This window comes from Hibiscus syriacus, unplaced genomic scaffold, assembly GCF_006381635.1.
Source record: "Hibiscus syriacus cultivar Baekdansim isolate YM2019G1 unplaced genomic scaffold, ASM638163v2 tig00110500_pilon, whole genome shotgun sequence".
In the NCBI taxonomy this organism is placed as follows: Eukaryota; Viridiplantae; Streptophyta; class Magnoliopsida; order Malvales; family Malvaceae; genus Hibiscus; species Hibiscus syriacus.
Window position 1 is genome coordinate 1349001 of NW_024062762.1, and position 26480 is coordinate 1375480.

General features: G+C 34.6%; 3 protein-coding genes across 3 annotated transcripts; 1 reads left to right on the plus strand and 2 right to left on the minus strand.

Moving 5' to 3' along the window:
• Window positions 1-2101: 2101 nt before the first annotated feature.
• On the plus strand, window positions 2102-3301 carry LOC120129458 (protein SHI RELATED SEQUENCE 6-like). Its single transcript, XM_039146949.1, has 2 exons — window positions 2102-2675; window positions 2951-3301. Exons 1-2 carry the CDS (start codon window positions 2168-2170, stop codon window positions 3256-3258), a joined length of 816 nt encoding a protein of 271 aa, XP_039002880.1. The 5' UTR covers window positions 2102-2167; the 3' UTR covers window positions 3259-3301.
• Window positions 3302-4150: 849 nt separating this feature from the next.
• On the minus strand, window positions 4151-7143 carry LOC120129469 (phosphatidylinositol 4-phosphate 5-kinase 6-like). Its single transcript, XM_039146957.1, has 9 exons — window positions 7014-7143; window positions 6225-6653; window positions 5907-6074; window positions 5664-5829; window positions 5444-5560; window positions 5164-5357; window positions 4992-5089; window positions 4823-4901; window positions 4151-4694 (listed from the first exon to the last, which is right to left on the minus strand). The coding sequence occupies exons 2-9, from the start codon at window positions 6641-6643 to the stop codon at window positions 4412-4414; spliced, it is 1524 nt and encodes a 507-aa protein (XP_039002888.1). The 5' UTR covers window positions 6644-6653; window positions 7014-7143; the 3' UTR covers window positions 4151-4411.
• Window positions 7144-23478: 16335 nt separating this feature from the next.
• LOC120129433 (telomere repeat-binding factor 3-like) lies at window positions 23479-24111 on the minus strand. The gene is made up of 2 exons (XM_039146933.1): window positions 23904-24111; window positions 23479-23694 (listed from the first exon to the last, which is right to left on the minus strand). The coding sequence occupies exons 1-2, from the start codon at window positions 24051-24053 to the stop codon at window positions 23617-23619; spliced, it is 228 nt and encodes a 75-aa protein (XP_039002864.1). The 5' UTR covers window positions 24054-24111; the 3' UTR covers window positions 23479-23616.
• Between the last annotated feature and the right edge of the window lie 2369 nt (window positions 24112-26480).

Sequence of the window (26480 nt, forward strand, 5' to 3'; positions counted from 1 at the left end):
AAAAAAATTGTGCAAATATTAAAAATTTATCATCAAAAAATTAAAATAACATAAACTAAAACAAAATTTAAATATTATAAATAAATAAACTAAAATAAATATACATAGATTTAAAAAAATCACCTTTTTAATTTCTGGAGCAGCATCGGCGGGTAGCTGCGTAAAATTATCGTCCAAAAATTTAATATAGATCTTCCCTCCATCCAAATCGTCCTCTGTCAGAGTAAGTCCGAGCAACTCCTGACACAATTTGGCCAATCCCCATGAGCCATATCGGTAATAGGATTTCCATCAACAGGCAACCCAAGATGGTATGCGACATCTTCAAAAGTAATAGTCCCCTCCTCATAAGGAAAATGAAACGTGTGCGTATCCGGTCTCCACCGTTCTAGCAACGCATTTATCAATGGAGGATGCAACTCCGTACTACCAATTACAATGCCAAAGTAACCAAAACCGGCTTCATACAAGTATGGAATAATATTGTTATTAGGGGCGAAAACGGTTGATAAAACACATCAACAAATGTTCATATCCCTTCAAATAAATAAATAAATAAATTCAAAATAACTAAATAAATAAATTCAAAATAATTAAATAAATAATTTGAAATAAATAAATGAATAAATAAATGAATAAATAAATTCAAAAAAATAAATCAAAAATAAATAAATAAATATATAAAATTAAAACAAATCAATAAATGAAAATTACTGTCAGATTATCCCGTTAATAGGTGCATACATGCAAAAGATCAACAATCAATAGTCTCGCCATAATAATATGAGGGAGAGAATAATTGAGAGAGAGATTTTTTTTTTTTGTGATGGTGTGAGGAATTCAGGTGGGAGGCTATTAGCGATCCTCACACTGGCCCCAAAATGAGGTAAATGATATATCGCTTTATATGAAGCTCGAGATTTAGGGAATCTTTTCGAGATTCAATTTTAAAACTTCTGCAAATGATAATCTCCTAATATCATGTGGACCTCGCGTTGGGTAATCTGAAAAGTGTTTGATACCTCGCGTCATGTGAAATGTGAGACATTTTATCGCGCTGGGTATGACTCGAGTTAATCTTACGTGTACACTTTGAGAGTTATTTTTCTAACAAATCTATTAAGGGATTGTTCTTCAAATGAAAAAAAAATTAATAGTGGGGTTTTAATATAATACACTATTAAAAGAGTGATGGTAAAATTAGAATATTTCCATAGTTAAGTGGTATTTAATTTTTTTATTAAGCTAAGGTTATTATAAATTAGTGTATGTTCTAAAAACTCTCAGTCATCTGATAATGAACGCTCAATCACATGTTGCAATCGTTGGTGCTCGAACCCGTAACCATTAAGAATAACGACAATTTTTTTCAATCATCTGACAATGAACGCTTAAGCACCTGGTACAATCGCTTGTGCTCGAACCCGTAACCATTAAAAATAACAATAATTTTTTTAACCATTTAGACAAATTAATTCGTGCGATTGATATTCCATTTAGTTTACATGGTATAAATATATAAGGAAATGATCACGTGCAGCAGACTTAATATATGGCTAAAAAAGGCGCTACTTGTTTTGTTATTATTTAAATAACAAAACCGGTAAAAATTTACCGAAAACATTATTATTTCTATTGGTTTTTTATTACTAGGTGTGTTATTGATTTTGTTAATAAAACCGGTAAAGCGCTACTGATTTTGTTATTTTTTCAACCGATTTTATTATTGTTGGACATTTTATCAAAAATGTTAAAAAAATATTGATGTTTTAGATAAAAATAATAATATTTTAAAAAAAATTATCAATTTTATTATTTAAATAATAACAAAATCGATAATATTTTTTAATTGTATATTAAAGGTGCACTTGAACTTCTCAAATATATAGAAACTGTAATACACAATCTAACAGACGCCACTGGGTAGAGCAGCAGTTGTCAGTTCGATTATATTAGTTAAGATGAAAGGTCTCTAACTGTTTCTTCATCGACTGTCAGATAGATTAGCTTCAGCTTTTCACATATCAAACAAATTCTTCTTTCTCTTTGATTCATCAGTTATTATCTTTCAACTTTCACCCTTTCAGCACAATCTTTGGTAACATTTTCATTCAAAACCTTTCCAATTGTGGCAACTCCAACCAAAACATGGCCACCGCCGCCGCCAATGCCGCCGCATCATCATCATCATCACCACCACCACCAACAACAACAACAGCCTCCCCCGCATCCGCCGCCACCATCACCACAACAAGCCTTTTACCAGAACTACAACTTGACTGACACAAATATTTGGACTTCAAAGAGGAGCACGGCAACGAAAGATGGAGTCCTGACTATTGTTGAAGATGACGATGAAGACGATTTCGGCGGCGGCGGCGGCGGTGGTTTTAAGGTGTGTAGAGACTGTGGGAATAGGGCGAAGAAGGAGTGTCGATACAGCAGGTGTAGGACTTGTTGCAAGAGTAGAGGATACGATTGCGCTACTCACGTGAAGAGCACGTGGGTGCCTGCTGCTCGGAAAAAAGACAGGAAGGTGGCGCTGATCGGGGAGGAGGAAGGCGGTGGGTCTTCGGGGTCTTCCTCTTGTGGCGGTAAAAGACAAAGGGTTTTGAACTTCACTCCAAATGCAGCTTCCAAGTCTTTGAATTTTGAAGCTGCCACTTCTCACCAGGGTTTGTTTTCTCTCTTATGTTCATCTTTGTTTCATAATATTTTCATTCAATCAAAAATTAAAATAAGCTGAGATTTGGTGGAGAAAAGGAGAACAATCGAGTTGAGTAGTTACATTTGTAATGTGTCGTTGATGATTAATAAAAATTTTGAACATATACTCATCCGAGAACAATTGGATGAGTTATAATGCACAAAAATCTGTTGTTTTTATGGTAAACACTTTGATTCTCTCTTTAAATTGTTCTCTGATGTTAATTTAAAACCGGGTCTTTAGATTCAAGACTTAAAGAATCGCTACCGGGTCAAGTACGAGCGCCGGCGGTTTTCAGGTGTATTCAGGTGACGGCCATTAGTGACGGCGAGGTGGAGGTTGCTTACCAAGCTACTGTGAATATAAGAGGCCATGTGTTCAAGGGGTTCCTATATGATCATGGAGTCGAGGTCAAAAATGCGTTTCCCTGTATTTCGAAAGTCGTTTTCGAAAGCAGCAGCAACGGAAGGGATGGGGAGAGGGATTCTTCTTCACCAATCGTCGATCCATCGAACACCTTTGCAGCATCCGGTGACCGACAGTCGGTTTAAGGTAAAATCTGTAGCATTCAACATGTAAATGATGTTTCTTTAGGTGCGAAATAGGCCTAACAATTGATTGTGTGAAGGCTACTTCATAGTTCATTCCCCTCGAGTCATAGGATTGTACAGTTTTTATCCCCAATTGCCTATGCCTTTCATCGAAATCAAAGACGGGGCGTCCGCGTCGGTGAGAAGCATCATGATATAGCAGTGGTTGTTGTTCTATTGTCACTATCCATCTTTGGTAAAGAAGCAGAAGATTGCATCTGCTAAGATCTATATCCACTGTAGTGTCTGATACATTTCCACAATACCACATTGTTGTGTTCATCATTTTACTGATATTCATCCTCACAAACACTTCCGATCCGACCGATTCATGAAACTTCATCCGGTTTATGGTTGCAATTTCCTCAATAAAGATGCAGATCTATCATTTGCACGTGTTTATCTTCACAAGTTTCTCTGTATGCATGTGCCAGGTGATGAACAAGATTCAATCAATCCAAGTTTGGTTGAATGCACATTTATTATATACTCTTCACAGAGTTCATGCTTTCTTTTATCACTAAGAGGAAGGTTGCATATATTGAGATTTAAAACCTGGACTTGTTCGATGCTGCCGCACTACGTACCTTGCAATGGAGGACAGTGGTACTTCTTCAGCATAATTTTGGTCAGTCATAAGCACTGCAATTTGTTTTTGATGTTCTGAATCCAGGTCAGTTGCTTTCCGTCCTCGATAACGAGTTCGTAGAACGATTTCAGTTGTCAGTTTATACGGAACATACTTTTGGAACTATATTTTGCTCGATTTTGAAGAGTTGGTCCGAATGTAATGCTAGTGTAAGGGGTCTTGAGGCATTGGAAGGTTGGTTCAGATATTGTATGTTTCACCGTTTGAAAATTTCATTTACAGATGAATCTATGTTTACAGTGTTTTACCCTAAGCCCTCAAAATAACATATCATATCTGCACCAGTAGAAACTAATCCTCGGTTACAAGGGCGTGTGCAGTGCTTCCGTGATTCGTCCTCCTTGTCCATGTCAATGAAGTCGAATACTTTTTGCTTTTAACTGATCACAACTCTGGAATACGATCGAATGTTCGTAAAATGGACACTGGTTCCGAGTCGAAAATCTTGTAAAGATCGTGACATTTTCAAGTGTCCTTTACAAAAACTTTGAAAATGAAATCTCGGAAGCGTTTTGAATATAGCTTTGGATCAACGGCGGAGATCGAGGTCGGATCGTATTGCATTGATTTATACACATGCTCAAGCTTCTTGCTAATATCATAGTCTTGTAGAATATCTATTATACCAAAGAAGAGAATGACATCATATGTCACACCAGTTGGTTCTCCAACCAGTTGATAGTCAGTTTTCCTCTCCGTTTTCTCGGCTCGAGCGGCTATCTTTATGCCCAATCTATCAGAAGACTGCCTGCATTTTTTCGTATCAAAATGTATCACTTCATATAGATGCCATGCAATGATTTAGATCAATAGATTCGCGTGGCTATGGATAACAAGGTGATCAAAATGTATCACTTCAATGGCAATCGATTTTACCGTGTGGTGTCGATAACAAGGTGATCATTGCTAGCTTGAGATATACGAGGAGCTTCTCTGTTTCCGCAATCTCCATTTCCTGCAAGTTAAGTCTGGAACATTTGTTAATCTATTAAGCAATCGTTGAGTTCAAATGAAGCATGACTTTCCATAGATGACTAGAAATAACCAGTAGGTGTGGGAACTTCACTGAAGTGCAAACCGACGAGTAAGCTATAGTCCATAATTCTCTCACGTTCAAGAAAGTCGCAATCTCGATCGACTTGCCTGCACAAAAGTCGCTGGAAAAGAATCAGACCATGAACCTTAAAAATAAAGAGGTATTTAGACCAGAGAATCACCTGCAGAACTCTTGGAACCACAGTTTCTGTAGTCGGAATATATAATTGAGATCAAGGTCCTTGAGGGTTGATGTCGGATCTAATTCAGATTCAGGATTAGCAGTTGTACGACCTTGGAAAGAACCTTTCAAGTCAAAGCGCCGATGAATGGCATAGTCGGAGCAAAACAGGTTCCCGATTATAACAAATCGAACCTGAATCATCAAGATCACAAGTGAAGAAAGTATGAGATCATTTTCGGAAAATTTTATGAGTTGAAACCGTGTGATATTTGCATTACCTTTCTCTGTACTGCCCCAGTTAATTTCACGCAATGAAGACCAAATAATTTTGTAACTAGAGTGTCCTTAAAGGACTGAACATGCTTATAATAGGCTGGAAGCATTCTTATAAGGACCTGCAAGTGCAAAAGTGTCCACAAGAGTGACCTATGAACTCAATTCTAGGAGAAATTGCAGGTTTCCGAGATGGTTCCGATTGAGAAAACATTCGACACTTACTTTTGCTTCAGTCTTCTTTATTGTCTTTATCATGTATTTGTCATCACTGGTCAAGTAAAAAACGCTTCCGCTTTTTCCCGGGGACGAAAGTTCCCGAAGGGCGTCACTCCCACAAAGCGAAAGCATGTAATCTGCTTCATCGACATCGAATAATTTTCTGAGGGTCCTGCAAATGTTTACATACAGTGGTTCTTCAAACAATGACCATCTGCTGTGAAAAAAGTCGATGATTCGGTCACGAACCTGAATACAAATGGACAATAATCCTTCCATCTAAATTCGCAAGATTGATGAGACGGAGTGTGCTTCGATCCTTCCGGAGGAAACTTGGTCCATACTTTTTCCTTGGGATCAAATGCTGAAGATTTCAATTCAAGGTTTATAGCAGGACCAGGTCTTCCAACAGAATGTCTGCTAATTCATGCATGATTAGAACATTAATCATCATATGTTGAATCCAAAATGAATTCGAGACCAAGAAATTTTCATTACAAGTTTTATACCGAAACAAATAACATTCAGGCTAATAAGAACTAGAGCAGAAGTACAAGAAATCACTACCTGATGCCAAGCTGCAAGCTGAGCATGAGTTCATAGTTCTTGTGCCCTCTGGATATCGCCTGCCCTTGCCTCTTCATTGACATCTCAAGAAGTGGAAATCGTGCCTTTGTCGCCGAACATTCGTGTCGAATATCTCCCACTCTTTCAACCCCATTCCTTGAGTTTTCTTCACCATCAGGCCATAGATAGTTGCCTTTGCCATGGGCCAAACTCTTGCACCATTGGCCTGCACAAAAGTTGCCCCCGGGAAGGGCTTCTTCGACATGATGAACGTCGCCGGATTTGGACTCTTGGTCGTCATCATTTACATGAGCCACTGACATTGCTGTGTATAGGCTGATTGCTTTCTTCTTTGCAGGTACTTGTGAATTCTTCAATTTAGCTTCAAAGGACTTTTTAAAGCTCACCTTTTTATTCATTTGATTGTTTCTGTATAAAACAAATAAAGACTAATTAGCTCTGTTCAAACTCAGCCCTTTAAACAACTAAAAGCATGAAGAAAAACATGTCAAATATGTCAAACCTAAGCCGGTTTAAAATTAATTTTTCACTTTAAAATATTACCATTAATCCACCTAAACATGTCAAATATGAGAAGTATAGTAAAAGTTGAGTTCGAGCTTGATCAAGCTGGAACCGAAATTTTATAGCTCTAACTATCAAACTCGAACTCAACTTTCTACATTTCTTTTATATAGAAGAAAGAGTGCCTTATATAGTTGTTTTATAAAGATCTATATGGAATGAGGTCTTAGGATCGAGCTCGAATCTAAATTTTATAATTCTTACCTTGGAATTTAATCACAGATCGAACTCGAATCGAGTTTTTATCAAGCAACTTGGAGAAGCACTCACTCTTGGTAGCCTTAACTAAGGTCCCTCCTGCAGTTCACAACAATGGAGCTCTCACATTGTTTTTAGAAACACCAACTGCAAAGGAAAATGGAAGGAATGGAGGAATGTCCATTTTAAATAGAGAGGAAGAAGAAGAAGCAAAAGCATGTTTTTCAAGGAGACATAGAAAGTACAGACAGCAACAAGGTGAGTTTAATGGGGGTTGAAAAGTTTTGGTTGGCCAATGTTGAAACACGCCTCTAATGGTGTTTCTATTGCCAACGTGCACACTTGCTGTGTGTGTGTTTCAGGTTCAGACAAGGTCACACATCGAAAAGGAAATGAGAAATCGTAAAGGCTTGGACCCCTTTTCTAGTTGGATTCATAATTAGGATGGAAATCTGTCCTTTTTCTAACTGTTGAAATAATTATTCAATTTGTTTCTGAGCAAATATGGTTAAGGATGGGATGTAAATCAACAAAGTGTTTGACGAATTATTCATGAACGGTTAACGCTAATATTTAGCGGCAGAATCACGTGGGGGTGGAGGGGGACATGGCCTGCCCCCACCACCCTAACTTTTATTATTTTATTGTAATTTAAACCCCTGAAAATTTTGAAACCGTTAAAATTAAGTATTGATCATTCCCCAAAATTTCTGGTTTAAATGAAATTAAGTCTTGCCCTTAATTTTTTTTGTTTAATTACTTTTTAAGACATGATCATTTTGAAATTAGTGAAATTAAACCCCGACCCTTTATTTTTGTGGTTTAATTACTTTTTAGAACCTTGTTAGTTTCAAAGATAAGCTACTTGGCCTGCCTCATAATTTCATCCTAGTTCTGCCCTTGGTAACAGTCGTTAATGTTCGTTTATTAAGTTAAATAAATGAGTATGAACACAAATTTTTATGTCCATTTAATAAACGAACGAAACACGAACAGAAGCGTGCTTGATTCATTCATGTTCACAAACAAGCCCGTTTATTGTCTCGTTTATAATCTCGTTTACTTGATTCTCGTTTTTCATTTTTTATATTTTAAATATTAGTGAAGATAAGGACTAAATTGAACATAAGATGAACTTTTGAGATCAAATTGTGAAGCCTAAAGAAGACTAAGGACTAACGGTGTAACTTCACCATATTTCTTTGACTTGCATATAAAGGGGGTAAAAAGAGAGTGTTGGTTGACATTAAACGAACACTAAACATACGTGTTTGCGAATGTTAAATGAACGAACATGAACACTGTAAAAAATAAATAAACTAATATGAACAAAATACTTAAAATTTAAATAAATACGAATCGAATACGAACATCTTTAAAAACAAATAAACAAACATTAACATAAATTTATTCGTTCAAATTCGATTTATTTACACCTTTATTCAATGATAGAGCTATCCCTCTAAGATAGTAGTTATAACTAAATCAACTTAGTTTTCAATTTGGTATTTAAAATTAATTTTTCATTTAATTTTATATTTGAATTTCACTTTTGATCGGAATAATCATATTGTTTCTTTATGGGCACGACCTCTACGATCCCAATAACCAGAGTTAGCTTAGGAGGGGAGCAATATGAGGGTCTCGTATTCTACCTTTATAAAATAATAAAAATAATGTATTGGACAATATTGTAAGTTAGCAAGTGTTCTCTTTAGTTTTATTTAAGATATTTTTTAATAAAATAATATGTTTGATAAAGTTTAATTATATTTCTATTATTTATTAATAAATATTAAATTAATTATTTAAAGTTATAGAACATGTTTTTATTTTATAAGAGTTTATTTTTAAATTTTTGTTCATGATCTCGAAAATATTCGAGACGACTCTATCGATAGCCATGAGAAGATGGGACTCAAGGGTTGGTATTGTCAACATAAGCATTGGCAAATTGCAAATGATAGTGATCCAACAAACCCCACGTATGCATCTATCTTGTGCGTCAAGTGTATGTGTTGATTTTGCACCATGTTCATTCTTGGTCTACCTTCTGGCAGGCCGTGTCAATTTAACATAGGGTTTTGTCTCTTCTTGGCTTCTAACTACGAGAGACAACATGGGAACATCAATTTAACGCCGGTTCTAGATTTACACAATTCAAACACAAATCTCTCTCATCAAATATTGCTTTGTCTTCTTGATTTTGACATGGCATGGGCTATACTTGAATTTGTTGGCTTTGCTAGAAATTCCCTTTTTGTATTACACCTTGTCTTTGTAATTATTTATATTTTAGGATATTTTTTTATCATTTCTCATTGATCGAGTTATAATTCAATTGATATAATTATTATTATTATTATAATATATAACAGAATATGAATTCGAACGCACTTGATCATTCATTATTGCAATGCAAAATTCTAGAATACATGTCATTCATTGCAATTCACCACTAATTTTATAGGGTAAAATTTATAAATTGTCATTAAACTAGGTCAAAATTGTCCTTTTGAACATTTAACGTTTAAAAGCTACATAATGAATATTAAATTTTAATTTTTAATTTTGTTACAAAATGGACACAAAACCATTAAGAAATATCTCATTTGACGCTTCAATTATAACTAAAATTTAATTTTACTCTTAATTTAAACTGAAATAATTCTTATCAGGTTTGTTGAATTGAAAATAAAATAGATATAGATAAAATAAATATCAACTTTTAATTTTATATTTTAAATATTAAATTTATACCATATAAGTTTAAAATTATGAATGTATGATTTTAAAATTACAGTTAAATTTATTAAATAAAAGTTAAATGCTTAAATCACATCATTAATAAAAAAAATTATTTTATTATGTGATAATATAAATTTTTGGACGTGAAAAATTATAAATTTTTATTTTAAAAATACAACAAAAATTATATAAATAATTAGTAACAAAATATTTTTTTTCTTAATAAAAAATTAATTTCATTATTTGATAACTAAATTTTTAAAAAATATTTTTTAATTTTAAAAATAATTTATTTTCATATATTTTATAAAAAATTCTAAAATTTCTAATTTTTTATAATTACTACATAAAAATATTGAAAAATATCAAAGTGAAATTTTAGTTATAATTGAGGGGCTAAATAAGATATTTTCATGAATTTAGTATGTTATTCACCCCTTAATAACATTTAATGATTGCTATTTATTTTTTTAACAAAGTTCAAAGTTTAGTGTCTATTTTATAGCTTTTAAAAATTCAATGATGAATAAAATCAATTTAAAAATTTTTGTGACTATTTGTGGATTTTATCCTATTTTATATTAGTTGTGCATTTCAATACATGTTATTAATGATGCATTTCAATGGATGTCAATTATAGACTCATCCTTATTGCAACATTCACATCCCCTCCGCAATGAAATGCATCGATAGAATATTGAGTTGTATAAAAAATGCAGTGTCGTCAAGATTTTAATGATGGGGTACTAAAATGAAACAAAAAGTAAACGTTATATATTGTTTTGAAAAATATGAAAGTTTATGTATTAAAACGAAACAAAATTGATAGCATTAATATTAAACGTATAATTTACTCTAAAATGTGGGATGTTTTAATCAAATTAATTAAAAATATATATAAATAGCTTAATTAGCTAGATATTATGATATTCCCTTAGCTGGTCCCAAATAATGGGAGGGCATGCACCAAATGAGTTACTATACTGAGGTCTAGGGTTATAAAAGTGAAATTCTTTTATAATCAAGTTGAGTCAATTTTAGAATTATTTTTTAATAGTTTGGATGATTATAAATTAATATTTATTTATAATTTTTTAACTATCGACACCGCACACAAACCATGTAGACACAATTGTTCGAATTCAAGATATTAAGGGAAAACAATATTTCTTTTAATTACTGAAGTCACTCAACGAGTTTCATTTTTTTTGTCCTCCAGTTCCAAGGCTTTGTCCTGATTAATCTAGATCGATCCGGATCACACACTTAACATTGGTGGATGAGTCTCCCAACTAGAATTTTTTTTCATACACAAGTTAATTCAATTTTAGAAGTTTTAGTTTGAAATTATTTTAAAATTTAAATTTAATCGAGTTTAATTTTTAAAATATGACCCGATACAAAAGAAAAGAACAAGTTAATTCAATTCAAGATTTGATAGGTTATTTGACAGCTACATAGAAAATAACAAAGCGAGGTGGAATTTATTTTTAATTTTATGTTATCGTCTTTCTCATGTCATGTTACTATTAGAATTGTTGTTCTCTAACGTTTTCTATACAGACCTAGATACTAATAAAATTATTTTATTATCCTCGGTCACTTTATCAATTTATTTTGAATAAATACATATTTTATATCTAGAAAAACAAATCATTAATATTGATATTCGTGTATAAAAAAATAACTCAACTCAACTCGTATACATCGGAAAATTGTGCAAGTATTCCTACTAAAATAACCGAAGATGGATCCTTGTCGGCATCCTATCTAAAATAGCCATCTAAGAAATAACTGAATTCTTTGGTATGTGACTCGAAGACCACACCCACCTACCCCAAGACACCCATACTCCCTGCATTCGAACAATCGACCAAGTAACCGAAATGGATACCGCTGCACCAGCAAGAGGACCCGCAATCGAGGCAACTTCAACCTCAAATGAAGCAAACTCGCTCACACCCATCCACCTCTCGATGTTCTCCGCATCTGCCAGAAAGAAACACCTACAACATTTTAATCCAACGAAACTCACAAAGAAAAATGGCTTCGATTTAGAATTTTCACCATTCAATCAGTATAAAATATGTATATATATATATATATTTTCTTCTCCACGGTTAGAATTTGTAAAAAAAAAATACTATACCATCGATAAATTAATGGGAGTATGAAAATTTAGGTACGAGAGTTTCAGAGATACAAAATTTTCAGAGAATTTCTATAAATTTAAAGAAAATTTCAAGATTTTTACATAAAATGAAAATGTCATTAAAAATTAATACGAGTATCAATCTACAGTTTTCTACGAAAGAAAGGGGGGGGGGGGAAGGAAAATAATAGTACCATTGAATAGTGTTTCTGAGTAGAATTGGACAAACAATTCATAAGCCTCCAAAAAAAGTAAATGGAATACAGTCTGTTACCAAGAACAACCCCACTAAACTTCCAATCCGTATAGTATGTCGTATTTAGGTTTAATATATAAAACCAACACTCGTTGACACAAGTGGATGGGATTTAGGAATATGAGTTTGTATTTAGGAATATGAGCTTGTAAGGTCAAGTTCGAATTCTATTACTGTCACTCTTAGTGGGCAATACATAAATTCTTATGTAAATCTCAATTAGGTCTTAGGTATGCCCTGACCCTGAACTAAGGGAGCCACCTCTGACTTAAAGCACGAACCAACTTACCTCAATATTTAAAGGAATTCGTTGTTATTCATAGAGGTCACGGGTTCGAGCACCAACAACTGTAGCAGTGTGATTGAGCGTTCATTGTCAACTGGTTGAGAGTATTTAAGACAAATATTACTTTGTAATTACCTTAGTTTAATAAAAAAATATATATAAACAATTTATTTTAAATTAAATTTTTGTAACACCCACAGACCGATGCGGGTGACTCGATCCGATTCGAGGTGTCACATTAGGGTCACCAAAGGGACCCACAATAAAAAAATCCCGAAAAAATTTAAAAATTCTGTTAAAACGAGTAAAATCATAAAATAAATTATAATTAAAATACAAGTTCAGAAAACCATTCATATACTACAAACAGAATTAAAATCATACATATTTCCAACTTTGATATAAAAATATAATACAACCTACATGTCCCTTAATCACATGCACCGTACACTGTAAGTAACGTCGGTGATATAAGTATAGAGGAATAAGTCTTAGTACGTAATACCATCAAAAACTAGCATGCTAGTCATCATCAATATATGATCCACACAATAGAACCATCATTCTTTCACTAATTTCACTTGTTTCCGGTTATCATTCAACCTAAGGATCAGCGTTCAATCGAGTTGAGTAAAAAAAAAATTCGAGTTGATGAGTCATATTTTACAACTCGAAGTTGACTTGAAATTTTTTCGAGTCGAATTTATAAAATTCTAGTTGAGTCGATTCGAATTTTTGAGTTTATGTTTAAATCTAATTACAAATATTTATAATATTATGATATTATGTGATTCCAATTTAAATGGTTTTTTATAATCATATATCATACATGTGTATTTCTTTAAAATTCTTTCATATGTGATATACATTTATGATACATAGTCGAGGGACTCAACTTAAACTTGAAAATTCGCTAATTACTATAAATTTTGAGTTATTCAAGTTATTCGAGTTGTAGTTTACAACTCGGTTTGAAGAAATTTTTCGAGACGAGTCGAGTTTATAAAATTACAACTCGAAGTTAATTCGAGTCGAGTTGAGTCGAAAAAATCGATTTTCCGAATCGAGTAAAATTTTGCTTATCCCTAATTCAATTCACACTTTAAGCATATATAAATGTCATACCCCAATTTAGGGGCTAAATTTTAGAAATTATAAAGTATTGATTTTAAATGGTATTTTGGAAGAAATTAAGGATTAAATTATAACATCATAAAGTTGGCAGATCATTTTATAGAGTGTAGGAAATTCAGGGATCTAGCCCTGAATTTAACCATTTTGTGTTGGCAAAAAATTAAATAAATAAAGCACGTTTTTATTTTTATTTTCCTACACAAAATGGTCAAATTCAAGGATAAGTCTCTATATTTCCTGTACTCCCTAAAATGGTTTGTCAACTTTGCGATGTTATAATTTAATCTTTAATTTCTTTTAAAATACCATTTAAAATCAATACTTATAATTTCTAAAATTTAACCCTTAAATTGGGGTGTGACATAAAACGCAAACAATCCTTTGAAGTTGGCTTTAATTTTTTTATTTTTTGTGTATTGACTTTATTGATCGGTAAATAAAATGATTAGAAAATGTCAATGGGTTGTTAACTATGAAAGAGAATCTGACGTGGAACTTAAAATAACAACAACAATAATAAATAACATCAACATCATTCTTAGTTTTTAACTATAAATAACCTAAACAAAATATAATGTTAGGTATTATTTAAAAAAAACAATAATTCAAGAAATATGAAAAAAAGCAAAGTAATAGATGGATGACTAAATAGATAGTTTACCCAAATTTATATAAAAATGTTATACAAATTCGTCCAAACTAGGCCTGCAAACAAACCAAACGCACACGAATGAATGTATGTTCATGTTCGTTCATTTAATAAATAAACGAACATAAACGAACACGAACAAAAACTTTTTTGTTCATGTTCGTTCATTAAGGAATATAGCTTATTCATGTTCGTTCATTTAATAAATAAGCGAACATAAACGAACATGAACATAAACGAACACGAACATAAATGAACACGAACATAAACGAACATAAACGTTGGAGACCTTACCTTCCATTGTTATTTTATGAAAAATAGTCGACAATGCAAATCAACCAAATCTACAGTGATAAATAGCGTAAGAGTTGATTAGCAGTGATGAAATATTTGAAGATATCAGATATTTCGTTCGATCTTTTAAAGATATTAAATGATTGACACAACTTTAATTTAACGCTATAACATTTATCTTACTGGTCCATGATTACATATGAACAATCATTTTTCACTATGCTATTCTAATAAATTCACCGGCTAAAAGTTTTGTGACATCAATGTCAGACTTTAGTGAGATTTGTTAATAATAATCCTTTCCATTAGCAGAGTATAAAATTTAACAGCATGAAGATTTCGAACGGTACAAATTGGACTACAAGACAATAACATAGATCCGAAATCCCTCTGATGCTACGTATCTAATTGATATTATTGCTAAACCACCAATCAAAATTTTAACGTACCTAAAGTCTACTCCACAACTAAAGGTCCCATAAGAACTATGAAAACAAAAGTTCATTGTCAAAGTGTATTTTTTACTTATTAATGGGTTCTTCCTGGAAAACCCATTACTTCTGCTATTACACTCTTTTTTAGAAATTGCATAGAAACCTTTGTTTTGTTTTTTTGGCAAATTCTATATATTTTTCTCTTTACTGATGCTCATATACTTTCGATTGTTACCTTTATCTTCTCATCTATTTCTAGAAAGAAGTATGATGTTTGCTTGAGTTTTAGATATGAAGATACCCACAATAACTTTACATATTAAATATTAAACCAAATAAAACAAAGAAAGAGATGAAAACATACCTATAAAACTTCAGATTGCACTATAATATAACTTTTTTTTGAAGCTTTCACCGATCGTCTCCACTCTCCAGTGAACACTTGAGTTTGGGAAAAAAGGGGGAAATGAATATAGGTGCGAGGTGCCTCACGGGTTAACATATTGGATTTAATCTCCAAATAAAATTGGGTTAATTATGGAGTTGGTCATCAGAATATCAAATTAATTAATATTTTTAAGATACTTACAAATTGGTCACCAAAATTGATTTAAGAAGATTGTGTTAAACATAAATGATAGAACATAAACGAACATAACCTAACGAACATAACCGAACATTCACGAACGTAAATGAATGAACGAGACCTATGTTCATGTTCGTTCATTTAATTAAACGAACACAAAATCTTGTTCATGTTCGTTCATTTAATAAATAAACGCACATAAACGAACTTCCCGCCGCACGGTTCATGAACGGTTCGCTGAACATTCAGTTCATTTACAGGCATAGTCCAAACGCCACTTTGCAACAAAATCCTCCAAAGATGAGCGACGCTGCTGAAACTGAAACCTGCAATTGGCTGGAACTGCCGCCGGAGGTGACGGCGTTGATTCTCTCTCGCCCAGGTGCGATCGAGATCCTTAACAGCGCCCAAAACGTGTGTTCACAATGGCGAAAAATCTGCAAAGACCCATCAATTTGGAGATCCATTGATATGCGCAACTCGGGTGATTTACATGACAAGGACTATGGCCTCAAGAAGATGTGCGCCCACGCCGTCGATCGCAGCTGCAGCGGCTTGCTCGATATCAATATCGAGTATTTTGGTACCGATGAACTTCTATCCTACATCTCTGAGCGGTAAGTTTCACCCCCCCCCCCGCCGACCCCAACCTTTCCCCTATTTTACAATCTCTAATTGTTTTTCAGGTTACACTAATTATCAGTCATGATTTTTTTTTTAATGTTGATGTTAGTGTTTAATAATCTTATACTCTTAGTTTATTAATATCAAATTCCGGGCATTTCTTAGTTTTTCGGGTTACACTAATTATCAGTCATGAATTTTCATTATCTATTGTTAGTGTTGTGTTTTAATAATCTTATGCGTTTGGTTTATTAATAAAAAATTCTGGGCATTTCTTAGTTTTTCGGGCTACACTAATTATCAGTTACAATTTTCATTATCTAACGTTAATGTTAGTGTTTTAATTATAATCTTATACGTTTAGTTTATATCAAATTCTGGGCATTTCTTAGTTTTTCAGGTTACACTAATTACAGTCATGAATTTTTATTATCGAATTTAATGTTTTATAATCATATACGTTTAGTTTGTTAATAGGCTTAATTATAAAGTGTCCAAACTATAACATTTTTCACGAATAGATGCGTAAATTATTTTTTGAATGATTTCGGTGTCTAACGTTATCACTTTAGGTGCTCTGGAAGTTCAATATCTAAAATGATTATTTTAACTCAGTTTACACATTTAAAAACTTTATCCTACAAAACTAGTTAATTAATCATACAACGGTCTTTGGGTTTTTTAATATTTATTTAATCAAGACAATTTAGTTTATAGTGTGTTTCAGTGTGCGATATGCACCGTAGATTCACCCTTTTTAGTTATTTTGATAACATGATACTCAAAATATGTTACGTGACATAATTAGATGTGTTTATCGAGTGAGTCAATCTGAGTTTGGTAGTGCTCAATTTGTTCTCATTAAAAAATTTGTTGCTCGAATCGACTCATTCCTCGTTGAGCTCGTTAAAATTTTGTTCAGCTCGTGCTCGTTAAAAAAAAATTATTGCTCAATTCGACTCGTAGACCTAAAGAGTATATGAATCAATATTAAAGTGAACAATCTACAAATACACAAAACTAATACATGAGTATTAATTAATAATGGCTTAATACAAAAATAAATGTTTAAATTTTATCTCGAAAAACGTTTTAATGCCTAAACAATTGTTTTGTTAAAAATAAGTATCTAATATTTTATCCGTTATAATTTTAGGTGCCCGGATGTCAACCACCGTTAAATTTTGCAGTTAAGTGACATGTGTCACGTTCTGGTAAATTTGAATTTTATTTAAAAAAATAAAAAATATAATTTTTATTTTAAAAAACCTAAAAAAATCAAATCTTAAAAAAACCCAAACTTTTAGAACTTTAATTTTAATCCCTTTGTCACCGTTGGTCGCCACCAACGCCGTCAATCGATCGAACACCCAACGATGTGTGACCGATCAACCACCCATTACCAAAAGTTCCATACTTTCGCAACCAATCGAACACCCAAAAAATGGTGTAAATGAAAATTTTTGTTTTAGAGTTTCAAATCCATAAAAATCACTTCGATCGATTTTGGTAATCGGTTGTTTTATTAGATGTGGTGGTCGATCGATTGTCGTTTGGCCGGTCATGTCAAGGGAGAGGGAGAAGGGAGAAAAGGGGAGGAAAAGGGTAGAGGGGAGAAGACGACATTGTTTTTTTAATATATTTTTTTAAATTATATTATACATGACACATGTCACTTAACAAGGATTTTCAACAGCGGTTAACTTCTGGGCACCTAAAATGCTAACGGAGAAAATGTTAAGAACCTATTTTTAATGAAAAAATCTTTAGGTACTAAAATATTTTTCGGGCTAAAGTTTATGCCCTTATTTTTATATTAAGATATTAATAATTTATCATTTTTTATTATCTATTAGTAAATTAGTAATTATTATTTAGACTATTTTTGAATGAAATAATTTTTTTAAGGTAATTACTAAAAATTATAAAAAAAAGAGTAAAGAACCGTTCACGAACTTATCGAGTTGAGTTGAACCTTTCTCGACTCAACTCGTTAAGGTCTCAAATCAAGTTTGAATCAAGTTAAATATCGAGCATTGATCAAATTTTGTATGAATTGAGTTCGAACATCTCATCAACTGTTCAACTCATTAATCACGCTAGACATAATATCATATCTCCATGTCATTGGAACTAAAATGAAAAAGAGTTATCAAATTACTAGTTATGTATTTCTTTTATATTTTAATTTATTGAGATTAATAAAAAGGATAAATATGGACAAAGAAATGGAGAATGTAAACCCTAATTTGCTCGTCTATAAACCCTAATGTGTACCCTTTCCTAGGGCATCTTGTGGGTGATAATGGCCGGCCACAGAGAAAGTCAGTCGAATTTCCAACATGCCTATGTTAGAGAGGCCAGGGCAACTGCTAGAGGATGCTCGGAGTTTGAAAAAGCAAAGAAACAAAAGCGATGTAGATGGTTCCCCGCCCAATTTGGAAGTTACAGATATGGAGGCTGATGGAGGCAATGTGTCTGGCAGGAAGGGGTCTACTCATGTGCATCACATCTCTCCTATTGTCGACGGGAGAGAAATCAAACCTTCCTATGCACATATGGTTTCTGGGTATTGCTGTTAAAGAAATATGCACATGTATTAAGCAGTTAGTCTGTTAAGTGGTTAGCTGGAGTTGTTAGGCAGTTAGAGAAAAGCTGATGAGCATTGTATCTCTTATAAATTGGTGTACTTGTTGATATGAAAGATCATCCTTTTCCTGTGTAAATACACCATTGAAATTAGTTTTCTAATATGGTATCATTCGCTAAAAGATCCTGGCGTCATTGTCGCTTCCGCCGTTGCGCCGATTGAATTCCTTTACTCTCCTGCCGTTACTACGGCATAGTTTGTAGATTTTTTTTCCGAACTTCAGTTTTGTTTTCGTTGTTCTGTTGTTTCTGCTCCTAGTTGCTTCCATTCTCCTCGGTGATCCTGGTAACATTTTCTCGTCGGTGATTGATCTTCTCAACCGCTGTTCTTGATTGCTTTATCTGCTACGGTACATGTGGTTTATCGTTGTCGTCATCATAGTTACTGGGAATCTTCTCAATTCATCTTCTATCTCTGTTCCTGTTCGGTGTGCATGCTTCCAATCTGTTCGACCAAATGTTTCAATGATGTTGCTGGTGTCTGATTTGTTTCAGTAGAACGGATGAAATCATTCAACTATGATATTGCGACCATTTCTCTTCCGCTTTGTTGGTGTTCTTATTCAATCGGCCTCGCTCTTCTTGAGCAACTCATTAGCGGCAAGAAAGATGCTGCCAGAAACTTTGCTTGTGGCCACTATTCAATTGGCAAGGAGATCGTCAACTTGTGCTTAGACCGTATCAGAAAGCTCGCTGATAACTGCACTGGTTCTGGTCTTGGTTCTCTCCTTCGGGTGCGTCTGTCCGTTGATTACAGCAAGAAATCCAAGCTAGGTTTCGATGTCTACCCATCTCCTCAAGTCTTTACTTCTGTTGTTGAGCCCTACAACAATGTTCTCTCGGCTCACTCTCTTTTGGAGCACACCGATGTATCTGTTCTTCTTTACAATGAGGCCATCTACGACATTTGCAGGTGCTCTCTCGACGTCGAGCGACCCACTTACACCAATGTTAATCGTCTTGTCTCTCAGGTGATCTCCTCTTTGACTACTTCACTAAAGTTCAATGGTGCATTGAACGTCGATGTAATCGAGTTCCAGACCAACTTGGTCCCCTACCCAAGAATCCACTTCATGCTTTCGTCTTATGCTCCAGTCATCTCTGCCGAGAAGGCTTACCATGAGCAACTATCAGCTGTTGAAATTACCAACAGTGTTTTTGAACCCTCTTCTATGATGGTCAAGTGCAACCCTCGTCATGGCAAGTACATAGCTTGTTGTTTGATGTACTGTGGTGATTACATGCCCAAAGACATCAACGTTGGCATTGCCACCATCAAGACCAAGCGCACCATTCAGTTTGTGGACTGGTGCCACACCGAATTCAAGTGCGGCAACTTCATATGAACGAGTACGCTAAAATAAAAAGGTTTTGATTCCTGAAGGAATTCCAGATGAAAGAAGGAAAATGTGGGCTTTGTTAGCTCAAACAGGAGGACAAAAAATGTATTCGTCAGTTGTTCAAATTCTTCATATCAAGTAGTTTTAGTCTGTCAAGATCCTTGTATAAGAGGATGAAGAAGAAATAAATGAAGGTGAATAAGAAGAACGAAAGGAAGCATCAACACTTTCGATTCAAAGTGAACGAAAAGAAGCATCCGCACTTTCGATTCAAGAAGAACGAAAGGAAGCATCGGCACTTTCGATTCAAAGTGAACGGAAGGAAGCATCCGCACTTTCGATTCAATTGTTCATCTTTTCATCAAGAAGGTTTAGAAAGTAAGAAGAATGTTAGACTGTTAAAGAACATGCACGTGTATTGCTGTTAAAGAAATATGCACATGTATTAAGCAGTTAGTCTGTTAAGTGGTTAGCTGGAGTTGTTAGGCAGTTAGAGAAAAGCTGATGAGCATTGTATCTCTTATAAATTGGTGTACTTGTTGATATGAAAGATCATCCTTTTCCTGTGTAAATACACCATTGAAATTAGTTTTCTAATACTGGGACAGCGTCGGAGAGCATTTTTCCTTATGTGTTACGTCAAACAGATTCTGTTGAGGTTTCAGATGAAGATTGTATTGTGGATCACTCCGGACCAATTATGAGGGTTTGTTTCTCTGATCTTGTTCATGATCAAATTGATTAGAGCATGAAACTGGTTTTAATTATTCGTCTTCTTGATAGATCAATTGGCTATAAAACTTTGTTGTCTAGGGTGTTCATATTATGGAAACCTAAAGGGGACTTACAACTTGTGGACATGGAGAATAATTATTACTTGGCTAAGTTTGCTATGGAGGAGGACTAAATCAAGGCTCTCACTGAAGGACCTTGGATAATTTACGGAAGTTATCTGACGGTACAGCCATGGAGCCGGTCGATTTGACTTCCAAGAAGTACCTATCTCAAATTCTTGTATGGGTGAGGCTTCTGGGTTTACCTTACCATTACTATTCGAAAGCATTGTTCAGAAGAATTGCGGACGCAGTTGGAAGGGTGGTGAAGGTTGATTATAATACTCAGGCAGGAGGTCGACGTAAGTTTGCACGGTTAGCATTAATAGCCGATTTAAATAAACCTTTAAAATCGTGTGTTGAAATTTCATCCAGAAGCTTGAATATGAGGGACTGAATCACATCTGTTTTAAGTGTGGTACTATGGACATTCGAGTAGTAAATATGGCGTTTCAGAAGAGTTGAAGAATGTGACTTCTGCGGTGGATAACCAGGTGGATGATAGGAAGGAACCATCTCTCGAGTCACCTGATAAGAATTTATATGGTCCTTGGATGGTTGTGGAAAAGAAAAAGTGCAAGTTGCAGGTTGAAGTGAAGGAGAATTCGAAGGTGGTGAAGGATGCAGGTGATACTGGCACTTCAACTTTTGCAGTGCCGTCGGATCTTCAAGGTGAGGAGGGACAAGAGTCTGCATCAGCATTTAAAGGCAATAACAAGGGTAAACAGGTAGTGGCATCCAAGAGTAAAAGCAAAGTTCACAAGGAGTTTGTTCCTACGGCCTCATATAATGCGTCCAACCCGAAAAAGAAAAAGTCTCCGGCTAATAAGAATACTACTAGTGTGAAGGTGGTGCCGACTCAAGAGGGTAAGTGCACGAAGATAGCAGTGCGTACGATAGATCATGTTCCAGGTTCACATATGACTGTTTCGATTATGGAGGGTAAGAAGGATAATCACAGTAGCCCTTACTACAGCAAAACAGGTTTTTAGCGGTGTTTTTAATCCTATAGCGGTGTTTATAAGTGCCGCTAAAATCTTTCCCGGTGCTTGCAAAAATACCGCAAGAAGTGTCGCTATAACGAACGCCGCAATTGTTAGCGGCGTTTGTGAAGAAAACGCTGCAATAGGTCGCGACATAAGTTGTATAAAACACCATTAAAGACATTCTTTACACCCACAGTAATAATCAATTCTACAAATCAAAGCATATATTCCAGTTATTAAATAAAAACAAGTCACTTGAAACTAAAAGAGTGAAACATTAATATCACAAAGATACATACATATGTGTTACATATATTAGAAACAAAAAAGCAAACTAGTTGCATGTGTATTTTCACGCTTCCCATTTATAACTCTAATATCCAATGGCAATCTTTCCCAATTTCTCGCTACGTACACCCAAGAATCAAATTGCACTTTGCAAGCATATCATGAACTTCTTTACCATCCCAAGAATCAATTTTGTAAGATCCATTTTCCAAGTGCAGAATCCCACTAGCCAATACAGTAGGAATGTGGTTTTTCAAAGGGGAATTAACTTCACAAAGAGTGTTGTAGAATTCAAGCTGCATGGAAGGAAACAAAAAACTGAACAGTATGTAAAAGATCCATGGACACTAGGAGTATAAATTTGCACATGCACCTACCTCAGTGCCTAAGCCGTGTATAAATTTGCAAATGAAATCTAATATACCCAGCAAGCAAAGGATTAAACACCAATCTAACAGATTTCTACTCCACTAATTCAATATTGTGAACTAATTCAATCAACAAATCTGAAGAATCCAACAGCAAGCAAAAGATTAAACACCAATTTGACAGTCTTTTAAACTTCACCCCTAAATAACACATATTGTAAATTTTTCAACACATCATCAAAAGACTAAAATGTAAAAATTAGGAAGGTGAAAAATACCTTTGATTTTATTAACCAAACACTTGGCTCCTTCTTCAATACTGGTGGATAATGACTGATCAAAAGAGAAGGATGATGATGTTAGCCGCACTTGTAAATAATGTTGAGATTTTGAGAAAGACAGTTGCAGATACGAAAATGATGGATCTCTCTATTTCAAAAACGAATTTGACATATATGAATTATTATTAAGCTATTCATTTTCTAAAATCTAAAGAAACAAGACCTAGAAATTAAAACAAACACAATACACTAATAGTAATAAATCCGTTTGAATGCCGAAATCATTCATTATATTAGATTTCGATTTTAAAAAACCTGAGAGCAGGCCAACTTAAAGACACCAAACAAAAAAATACAACAAAACAGGGGCTTTACTCTGCTGGCAAACTAAACCTATAACAACCAATACGTTGGATGATTTTGGTTTTCATCAGTCAAAAGTATTTACAGCCAGTTTAAAGTATCTAGGATGTAAACTAATATGTTTTGCCTTCTGCACCTTAAAATATTGTATGTGAGCACTCGTTATAAATTCAATGTTATCTATGAAAATATGTAATAAATAACCTTGGAATTGTTTTTTTGGAACCTGTTGTCCTCGGTGTTCTACTAGAAACTACAAGCGGCTTAGCATCAATGACCTCGTCTCTAGGAGGTACAATGATTAGAGCCATGGGGTTGTCATCATGTTTAGTGGCCAGCTAATTTCTTTTAAGAGCAAGCTTGGCCTTTTGCCTTGATCCCCATATGGCCGTTGCATTTATGTTTCTCCATTTATCCTGGTCACATTGAAACTATACACATTAGTTCACCTCTAGGCATGCCAGAACACTGGCAATCAAAATAACAGAGAGCAGCATTTCAATAACTTAAGAGCTATTAGAAAAGGCAGAGATAGGACACAGCAACCTCTGGTCACTAAACCAGAAAATTAAATCACTCATTCCAACTGTACTTAGTGAATCCTGCTTGAGGCTCAGCTACATACCTTGAGATCCACATTTGAGCGTGAACGCAAGACAGAACTAAACACAGGATCTGAATGGATAATGCGCCATTTTCCAGTACCATGCTTAAGAACTCCTACCTTGAGTGCAGGTTCTTCTTCCGTTGTCCATTTCTGCTTAGGGACACCCATTAACAAATTCCTGAAACCCCCAATGAAAGAAAATATAAACACTTGGAATTTGAAAAGATCAAACACTAATAAAATCAATCCTATGTGTTATGCACCAATCCATCAAAGTTTAGACAACTAGCAAAAAGCATTCCAATCGAAGAAAAATAGGCGCAAAAACTGAATAGCATAACTCGACATTCACAGACTATTTTCCCCCCAAAATTTTCCCAATAATCTGAGGCTCCAATTCTCAGCCATAGTGAAATTCCATTCAAGATAAATTTAAAACATCACAATAAAAGCATACCGAATAATGAGAAATTAGAAACAAAACAGAAAACAAAATCCTTGATTCAAATGAGTTTAGAAATTTGGACAAAGTTCTACAAATCCAAAGGCCCACTAAAGCATAAAATAACTTTCAACATCTCTCGACTCAAATTATACATATCTATAGACTAAATCCATCACAGCATGCATTTACAGCTTAAGAAATGTACGTATAACCATGAATCTTTAATTTCCTCTCAAAATACAAAAGTAAATTCCGGAAAAGGCAGAGTTATGAACATTCAGAAGTCTTGTAATTTGATATCCAACATTTTCCTCCTATGTAGAGCAATATTAACATCGATGAAACAACAAGAAATCAGATTAATGCATTCTCATCCAAATCTTCGACTTCGACAAAGCTTCAAAAGGACCAAGTTCTCTAGAAAAATTTGAAACCAAAAAGAAAAAATTGCATTAAATACTGAATTTCGAATTATGAGTGAATCGAGGATGATTATAAGAGTACCTGATTTTCAACAACAATGATTTTCAGCAATTCGACTGCCTTAGTCTTTCCTTTAGCACTTCCATTCTTCATCAAGTCAGTAACCCCTTCGATAACTTTAGCACCCATATCCCTAACTTCTTTCCTCCCCTTCTTGCCGCCACAACAAGCCAAGTTCAGCAGAGCCTCACTGCGTTTTCTCTTATTCTTTCAGCAGAGCCAAGTTCCTACGTTTTACGGTAGGAAGGTTAGGAACGATAAGAAGAAAAATAGGTAGGAAAATTAGGGATTGGAACTATGGGTATTAAATGGTTTAACTATTGTAGCGTTTGTATAAACAAAAGCCGCTACTGTACCATTCAATAGCTACATTTTTACATAAACGCCGCTAATCTACGTGTCAATACTGGCATTTACGCAAAATTGCCGCTATAAAAACACTGCTAATGTTTCAATTTTGTGGTGTTTGCCCCACAAACGTCACGTGTTTTAAACATTTAGCGGCGATTTCACAAAAACACCACTATATATCCGCCTATCGCGGCGTTTTTATATAAACGCCACTAAAGTACGAGCTTTTAATGGAATTTCCCAAAAATGTCACTATAAATTTGGATATAGCGGCTTTTGTCTAAAAACGCCGCTATATATAAACAATTACCGGCGTTTTCGCTAAAAACCAGTTTTGTTGTAGTGCCTGGGGTGTAAATTTCGCCAAGTCTCAAGATTGGAAATCGACCTATTAAGGTGAAGGCTCGTCAGGATGGAGCAGGAGTGGGGGAGGTTGGTTCTTCATGTAAGAGCAATGATTGGCTACAGGGTTTTTCCAAGCAGTTGGAGGAGTTTGGAAAACTAAAAGATCCTATCTCACAATTAAAGCTCACCTGGTCGAGCGGGTCTCATGAGTGATGATGAGGAGTTGGAGGAGGTGCCAGAGTCTCGGGTTCAAGTATGAGGTTTTGTTCTTTCTTCTTTATTTACTTCTGATGAATTGTTTATTTTGGAATTGTCAAGGGGCGGCCAGCCCCACCTTTCATAGAATTTTGAAGAATTTTGTACAGGAATTTCAGCTTAATCTTGTTGCTTTGTTGGAAACTCGAATCAATGGAAGGTTGGCGGATAGAGTTATTTCCAAACTGAATTTTTTGTATTCATTCCGAGTGGAGGCTCACGGATATAGTGGTGGGATTTCTATTTTGTCGTATGATGATGTTGAGTTCGAAGTCTTAGGCATTTCGAATCAATTTATTCATGGTCGGGTTACTTGTGTGGATAGCGGGGATTGGTTTCTGCTTACTATTGTGGATGCGAGTCCAAACTGGTCCGCTCATAAATCTCTATAGCCTTCTATTCTCTCTTTGGATCCTGGGAAGAATGTTCCGTGGTTACTAGGTAGAGACTTTAACTCCATCCTCAGTGCGGATGAAAGGAGTGGAGGTTCTTGAAGTCCTCTCAGGATTAGTAAACTGTTTGGAGACTTCATACACATGACTGTTTTAGTTGATTTGGGTTTTCACTTTCACTTGGTTGAATGTGTGTCTTCATCAACATTTGGACTGATTCTTAGCCAATGGTTTGCTACATTCTTCTTTTCCGAATTCTTGGGTATTTCACCTTGATCGGTTGGGCTCGGACAATCGTTCGATTTTGTTTCGAAGTGTAGTGGA